The sequence below is a fragment of the Ursus maritimus genome, unplaced genomic scaffold, assembly GCF_017311325.1.
Source record: "Ursus maritimus isolate PB19 unplaced genomic scaffold, ASM1731132v1 scaffold_15, whole genome shotgun sequence".
Classification (NCBI taxonomy): domain Eukaryota; kingdom Metazoa; phylum Chordata; class Mammalia; order Carnivora; family Ursidae; genus Ursus; species Ursus maritimus.
The window spans coordinates 20,033,079-20,041,772 of NW_024423897.1; the positions used below are offsets into that span (position 1 = coordinate 20,033,079).

General features: G+C 43.7%; 1 protein-coding gene across 4 annotated transcripts in view; it reads right to left on the reverse strand.

The window, feature by feature from the left end:
• GRIA1 (glutamate ionotropic receptor AMPA type subunit 1) overlaps window positions 1–8,275 on the reverse strand; it is a 294,487-nt gene extending 286,212 nt beyond the window's left edge. For all 4 annotated transcript variants that reach the window (XM_008692470.1, XM_040630384.1, XM_008692468.1 and 1 more), the window contains exons 1-2: window positions 8,142–8,275; window positions 4,989–5,126 (exon numbers count right to left, since the gene is read on the reverse strand). In XM_008692470.1, coding sequence (XP_008690692.1) covers window positions 4,989–5,126; window positions 8,142–8,223 — 220 coding nt within the window. In that variant the 5' untranslated portion in view covers window positions 8,224–8,275. The remainder of the gene's footprint in view (window positions 1–4,988; window positions 5,127–8,141) is intronic.
• Between the last annotated feature and the right edge of the window lie 419 nt (window positions 8,276–8,694).

Genomic DNA, 8,694 nt, shown 5'->3' on the forward strand with positions numbered 1-8,694 from the left:
TTTTTTTTTTTTTTTTAAGATTTTATTTACTTATTTCAGAGAGAGAGATGGTGAGCATGAGTAGGGGGAGGGCAAAGGGGTTGGAGAGGGAAAGAATCTCCAGCGGACCCCATGCTGAGCGTGGAGCCCAATGTGGGGCTTGATCCCACAACCCTGAGACCATGACCTGAGCTGAAACCAAGACTTGGAAGCTTAACTGACTGAGCCACCCAGGCGTCCCGGCTCTTAGCATCTTTATGCTGTGTGATTCCCTGACTCCTGGAGATATCTGTTCATTTGCATTAGGGGTACAGCACTTTGCTGGGTGTTCTCAGCAACACAAACAATAGATATACATGACCTTTCTGGACATTGTTTCATATTGTGGTGGTAGAGTTGACTTACAAACATACATCAAGGCAACAATGCAGGACAAACCAACTGGGGCTTGAAAACACAATGCTTCCAGGAGCCAGGGAGCCAAATAAAATGAAAGAAATGGGCTGGTTGGGAAAGAAACCATCTAGATGGAATACTCCCACCTCTATCTTAGCAAATTGGGACTACATAAATGTGAAACCCAGTATTGCCACATCTTTTAAAATTTTGAAGAGACATAAGATACCCAAATTTTGATGTGAAATTCCATGATTCTTAAATATTGTGCTGTACCTGGCTTATGGAAGGCCATTCTGTGACCCCTTGTGCAGTATTAGATAAATGGATGAGAGGCCCAGCCTGGAATGCCACAAGAGGCCAGAGCAAGAGAGTAACACAGTAACGTTATCCTCTTTACCTTTGCACCTGTCATTCCCTGTGCCCAGAACACACTTGCTTCATCCCCTTCTTGCCCCCTTACCTTGTCTTCCTGGAAAACTTCCCTTTATCATTGAGACTCAATTCTACCACCACCCTCTGAGAGGCCATACCTACTCCTTAGGGCATCTCTAACACTCCCTACGAATTTCTCTCCAACACAACATTGTATCTTAATTTTCTCTTTACAGGATGGCCAGCCTCACTAGGGATAAAGTCCTACAGGGCAGGGAACATGTCTTACTTTTCTCTGTACTTCTGGTGCTTAACACCATGTCTGGGCTTGATTAAGGGCTCAAACATGCTTGCGAAGGGAATGGAAAGCTTTTTAGATTAAAGAGTTTCTCAAAGTGTGATCCCCATACTAACTACTATGGAATCCCCCCCAGGGCCAGCTCTTGAATATTCTTACTCAAGAAGTCCAGAATCCATCCCTGAGTCTTGCTTTAAATAAGCTCCCTGGGTGAATTTTATATGCACTAAAGATTGAGGTCCTCCTGGCAAAACTGTAACCCCCACGAGAAAAAAGACTGTGTTTTCTTTGTTGGTCACTATATTCCTAGCACCTGGTACAGCACCGGGCATAAAGTAGGCATTCAGCATATATGTGCAGCATGAATGAATGAAAAGGTAAGAATTAAGTTGTAACTGCTCCTCAGACCTCTAATAGAAACCCCAATTTGCATCTCACCTGTTCCTTTGTTTATACCCATCATAAAGGCACCAAGATAAGCTGAATATCTGGTCAGTAACTACTATCTCTGTGGAAAGTCTCCTCAACTCCTGCCCCTCTAGGCTTGGAAGAGTGCTCAGAGGAGAACATGAGGCATTTGCTGATTCAATGACTTTATCCCTTAATGACCGCAGACAAGGAAAGCAAGGAAGCTTGAATGCAAAGAACATATAAAACTCTCATCTTGGCTACTGGTGTTAGCAGTACTCCTCTTCCATCTTCACTGCATCCCCTACCCTACAAGCATCACTTTGCCTTTGTAATCCCCTGATGCCAACATTTCCAGCAGGAATAGTCTTGTTACACTTCCTCTCCCTTCCCTTCTCTACCCTCTGGTGGAAGGACAGTGAATAGCAAAATGGGCAGGAAAAAAAACAAAAGACAGCAAAAATTATGAAAAGCAAATACTTAGCGAGGCGCCTGGGTGGTTCAGTCAGTTGGACATCCTACTCTTGATTTTGGCTCAGGTCATGATCTCAGGGTCCTGGGATCAAGATGCCCTGCATAGGGCTCCATGCTCAGAAGGGAGTCTGCTTGAGATTCTCCCCTTCTCCCTCTGCCCCTCCCCCTGTGCACACACACTCTCTCTAAATAAATAAATAGAATTCAAAAAAAAAAAAAAAGAAAGAAAAACAAATATTTAGTTATTTTCTAGGAGGTAAGACTGAGGCAGTTAATTTAACTGCTAGTCCAGATTTCAAAAAAGCACATGAAATTAAACCTGAGTAAGATGCTTTTCTTGGTTTTCCATAAATGATTAGTTAATGTAGCCCACCTAAAATCTGTCTATTCCCTTTGACATTTGTTACTCAATTCAAATCGGGACAGATGTACAGTTTTCCCAAACCAACAGACCATAGGGAACATAGCCCCTAAAGGTTTCCTGGCCTCATATAAAAGCTAACAGAGAACCTTCCAGGCAGGCTGGGAATTACAGTGCCACCACTGCCACCCAAATTGCCCAGTACTGGCTCTGATCTTGGAGCTAAAGAGAAAAAACTAAAGATCTAAGCACAAGATAGCATTATTGCTTCTCAGACAATCCCCACAGCAATATTCCCCACTGGACCACAAGCTACTTGAAAGCAAGCGCTTTTTATCATCTCTATTTTCCTGGGGTCCACCTCAGTTCATAGCATTGAAGAAGCATTTAAAGAATGGCCAAATTAATAGAAACCTGTACACTGGTATATGGCAGGAATCAAGTTCAAGAACCCAGATCCATTCACTCCAGGTTCACCAACCACAATGGATAACAGCATGTATCATATTTCAATCTCCCCAGTAAATGGCCAACAACTCTATCACAGATCAAGTGTTAGGTAGTTAAGATAACAATACAGAAGCACCACCTTTGCCTCAGAACATTTCCTCCTGTGTTTTTTTTTTTTTTTTGTCTTTTATTATCTTGTCCTGCCAGTCAACATCTTGACAGCAGTTAACATCTCATTCCACCAAGCTCTGCTGTAGACAATTTTCGGCAGTATGAGTGAATACGCACACCAGCCATTTATTTTTCCTGATTCCTTAAGCAAGTAATCCTTCTTGAGTAATGGACCCCTTTGAGAGTATGACAAAATCTATGGAGTATGACAAAAGCTATGGAGCCTCTCTCCTCAGTAAATAAATTAGCATATGCATATAAATGCAAAATATTATGCATAATCACAGGTGGTTTTTAGATATGTTGATGCCTACACCCAAATCCTCCCTTCAAAGAGGAATGGAGGTTATCTGAAAACCAAATACCTATTCAACATTATTCAGCTTTCCAGGGAGATGGTTTCACAGAACACAGACCTCAACAATTGAACTCCAGCTCTTTTTAAGGATAGATAGTGAGTAACACAGTAGACAAGATTTCCAACCTCAGCATTACCAAAATGCAAAATTGCTATTTTATTTATGCAATGGGTCACTCCTGTGGTAAAATCACAGCTATAATTTGAAACACTATAAGGTTTTCTCCTTAGGTGCTTTATCAAGCCACTACCTTAAAAGTCTCCGAAAACTCCCTTTTGCTTCTTGAGTAATCTAAGCAGAATTGATCAGGCTACCGTAAGGAACAGTATATCTATCACAGTGCCGGGAACATGGGCTGTGGAGCCACAGGACCACCATTTACTTCTTGGGCAACCCTGGCAAGTTATATAACTTGGTGCAGCCTCAGTTTCCTAAAAAGAAGGTAACATACTGCCCCCCTAAGGTGCCTCTGAGGATTAAATCAGCTAACACATGAAAATTAGTGTATTGCAAGGACTCTTGTGATGCTCAATAAGTGATAATGCATGCTAATATAATCGTCTATAAAATACTTATCACAGTTCTTAACATACAGTAAATCCTCAATAAGTGGAATCTGGTATAATTATAACTCTTGGAATTTGTATGAACATTATCTTATGAGTGGTCTTAGGGATAGGGAAAATTCCAAATTCTCAATATGACCTTTCAATGCATAATGCACATTCAGTTCAAACCACTGAGAGCCCACCATGAGGGAATGTGGGAAAGAAATGAAAGAAATGTGATCTATATCTTTGACTATGCAAAGCTCAGTAGAAGTCACCAAGTCCATAGGCGCACATAAAGCCTATGGTGCCAATTTAATCCAGTTTCAGGTCTCCAGTTGTTCTTGCCCATTCAGCTCACACCTCTGTGCCATAAATTCCTACTTGAGCTTAATCCCTGGAGGGAAAATGTCTCCACTGATTAATTTTTATGCTTCCATCTGTCATCAAATGGCAATCATGCAACCACACAAATCTCCTTTTCAGTCCCAGTTGTCAGAAAAACTCAAAATGTATTTGTGGCCCACCATATCTTATGCATTCAATTCATATGTCAGAGACTTCTTTCTTCCTTCTCCTTGAGGTCACTTCTCAAAGACCATCCAACAAACTATGTCTTAAGCAATCAATCACTTCAAAGCATTTTGGAAATAATCAAGGCACCAACTTTACAATAGTTAAGGGACATTTCCCAAAGTGGGAACCCAGATAGACAACTTGTCACATATCCTTTCTAATCAACTACAGGTATATTTTCTCCTTTTAACTTGTGCACAGGAGAGGCGTATGCATTTTAAACCATATTTCCCAAGTCAGAATGTTTAATTCTGTATCTCTCAGAAGTTTCTTATGTGTGAAACTCTCTCAGCTGAAGAAGAAAAAAACCTCTGCAAGGTGGGGAAGAGGCAGTCATCCCAAGCACCCATCGTACTGGCATTTAAAGTTAGCTGACAGTGAAAAAGCAGACCCATTTTCTAAAGCATTCCAGGATCTAAAATACCAACTGATAGAATCACTCAAAAGGCCCTGGAAATTTTTCTTGGAGGGCTTTCTCTTATGAAGACGAATGACAACTCAAGTGGTTTTTGCAACACTACCACCTACTCACAGGCCCTCCTTTCATTGGTCGATCTCAGAAAGAAATGTCAGGAATAGCAACGATTACTTACATCTATAGGTCATCTCAAAGCTGTCGCTGATGTTCACAATATCAATCTGGGGGAGCAGCTTTGGGGGCTCTGTGAGTTGTGACAAAGCAAATCTAAAAGCGGCATGTTCCTGTGACTGCTGGTTTGGAAATAATCCCCCTATGAGGAAAGAAAATGCAACATGGTGTCTGGGATAGAGACAGGTTTTATTCCCCAACAGCCCACCCCAGATGGGCCTTTTTCTTCTCCCCAAGCCAAACCCACTAGTTGTAGCCTTCAGTGGTGGGGAGGGGAGTCCAAATAGACTCAAGTGGACATGGAGGCTTAAACTTCCACAGATGAGCTTTTATGTGACAAGGGCCTCTAATATCTATCACTCTGCCCAAACATTTGGTTGTTTACTCCTCAACCCAGACTGGGTCAGAGAAAACAGGAGAACTGCATTTCTCTTCCTACTCCCTCCTGTAACCATCCAGGTGGCCTAAGCTCTTGTGTGCATGTAAACCCTTGCTGTGTCTAATTTTCCTGTATCGGACCCATTCCTCACTACAGAGCCTTACAGGAAGTAGTACTAACAAATGTTGCAGGGGGAAATCTAGCTCTGGGACCCTGTGAGCTTGTTCAGCTCTGTAACCCTTTGCTTTGACACTTTTGGTCTTTGACCTGGCAAGACCTGCATGCAATTTAACTAATCTATCACCTCTGAAGTATATTATTCATTTCTTCTGAAAACCCTGGATTTTTACAAACAGTATTTTGGTTCTTCTTTGACACTCATGATCCCAGCTACCTAGGAATGGCTTGTTACATAAGAGATTGCCATGGTGTATATTTGCATGGTAGAACACTGGACTTCAAAGATGTGGGGGTTTAAGAATGTCAGGAGGGTATGAACATTCTGTTCTAGTGAAAAGCATAACAAAGGTGCCTGGTTGGGGCTCTAGTTCCAAGAAACAAGAGTACATGGCTTACCTTTGTATTTACTGTGGACGTGTAAAATGAATTAAATTCCATTTCTATGGATTAGAATCAGCTATTTCCAGAGACTGAACTATAATGAATGTTTACATAGAAGTTTATCTCAGGTTCCGCAGGAATCACAGTCCCAACGTAATGTACTTATAACTTCTTATATAGTGAGTATGTGTTTGTTTTTAAGAACCAATAAATGGACTGTAAGGCTTTTATTAGCGATCATACAAGTAGAATCAAGTACTACCTGATGGCGGTGATATTTTCAGCGTTTGTTCTACCATTTAATGTTTCGACCTTTTATTTGAAAACAAATAATGGTCTTACCAGTAGAACAAATAAGTTGGGGCTAAATATGATGAAAAATCTGCAGAGATACATGGGCAAACATATCTTATACACGTACACAAAACACAAACCACCTCCATGCATTTATACCCATAGTGCTATACGTAAATACACTTGGAGAAAGCAAGTCCACATATCTCAAGACAAGCATTTCCAATCAGCAAAGTATGGGCAACGCATAAGTACCAACATAAACAAGGCTACACATAAGAGCAAGTGATTTACACATGTTCATATGCCTCCATTTTAAAGAGTAAAAACAAAAAACTCCTGCTGGATTCTGATGCTCCACTCTCCCTCCCCCGTTGACCACACCCCAAACACTTCCCCATCCCCTGCCTCCTCCTTAATGAATGAAAGAGAGGGGTGGGGGTGGGGAGGTAGGCAGCTATAGAAGGGGCTGCAAGGGAAGTGTCTCCCGAGGCAGGAAGGAAGTTTTGTTTTGCGTGTAAGGCACTAACACATATACACAGACACACTTCAGAATATAGTTTAACAGGTGTCAGGAAACAAAGCAAGTTACTCCATGGCTGTTCCAACCACCCTGGGGGCCAGCGTGCTGGAGAGGCCGAGAGAGCCTGATACTGCAGCACATGTGTGCCCAGCAAAATAGGACCTGCACCAGGTACCCCCACAAACACACACTCACACAAAGAACACAAACTACCAGTTACAGGAACTTTCCCTGGTGGAGCTATGTCCTATTGGGGAGAGAGAAAAGAACTCAAACCATCCAAGATGCCTCCAAGCAAAGCAGCTAGCTCTATTCTGGGACACACACAGCACTGGAATGCTGGTCTCACTGAAGCCCCGAGCCCTTGTGGACATGCATTGTTACTGGTGTTATTGCTCCTGTTTGTTTGCTTTCACCCATTATTATTAGGAGGAGCAGTGACTATCAACTGCCCCACAAATACAGGGAGGGTGAGGGGTCCTTTTAGAAGCTCGACAACCAGGAGAGGGAAATGGGGAACAAAAAGGCAGGCAGCATGTTGAAACCTGCCTCTAAGTTGAGAGGATAGAGTCTAGTGATGGTGACAACTAAGAGGAGGGAAGGGAAACGTGTCTGTGTGTGCTTGTGTGTGTGTGTGTGTGTAAGAGGCAGACAATGTCTGTGGATGGAACATCTAAGAGGAGGGGGACAAGGAAAGGAATAAAGGCAGGCTAGGAAGTTCCAGGATCAGAGGAGTGGAGACCACCAGCCCAGCATGGCAGACAGCAGAGAAGGCAGTTGGGGGCGTCCAGCGCAGGAATGAGAGCCCCCCTTGACTTAGAGTGGGGGCCTCCTGGGATTATTTCAGGGGCTGCAATAAACCCAGCACCTTTCACTCCTTCTTTTAGAGGGTCTCTTTTTCCCCTCCCCCAGCCAAGAAATCACCGCCTCCGTCAGTTAAATACATATGTGCATATTTAATACCTAATCACACACAGAAATACACCACACATATTTACATAAATAAATGAAATCAGGCACCATCTATCAAGCAATAGAGTGAACTCCTTTAAACACCCACCACCCCTTTCCTCCTCGCTACAGCCTGAATTTTCTTTCTTTCAAAGCAGTGGTTCCTCCATTTCACATGCTCATGCCTAGAGTGTGAGTGGTGTGTGTGCAGCTGTGTTTGTGTGTGTGTGTGTGTGTGTGTGTGTGTGCACTTCCCTCTGCTCCTCATCTGATCGAGAGAAGCCCCCTCCCCTGCTGGCGGTCCAAGTCTGCCTTCCATCATCACTCAGCTTTCTATCTAAACACAGTCCATAGCAGGGGGGTTGGGGGACACAGACAAGCACCCCCCCCAAAAAAAAAACCCTTGCCAGACCCAGAAAGTCCCTCCCCAGGCTGCCCCTCTCACTCACCGATCTGGATATTGTTGGGGAAATTGGCACCTACTACCGCGCCTAGGAAACCGGTGCAGAAGAAGGCAAAAATGTGCTGCATATTCCTTTTTGCATTGGCGAAAAAGAAGCCCAGGTCCAGTCATAGATTTGGTATTTCCCCCCCTTCCCTTGATTCCTCTCTCTGTTCTGCCTGTTCTTTTCCTCCTGCAGTTCCTGCCTTCCTTGCTTGCTTCCTTCTTTCCTTCTGGGAGGTTTGTCTGTTTCCCTTGGAATCGGAGCACTTAAACGGCAGCGTTAACACCAACTGACAGCCAGATTAACTGAGCATGGAAAAGAGAAGCCCGTCCTCATGCTGGCGGAGCGCTCGCTCCCCCTCTCCTCTCTCCTCTCACAGCCTGCCTCTCTCTCCCTCCCTTGCTCTCGCTCTCCCCCTCACACTCACACAGGCTGCAAGCTCCGGCGGTGCTAATACCCACCGAGCCAGCTCAAGTTCCACGGCTGACCTCCTCTCCCTACCACCCCCTGTCTCCCAGTCCTCACCTTCTTCTCCTCTCTGTGTGTGCAGATGGGT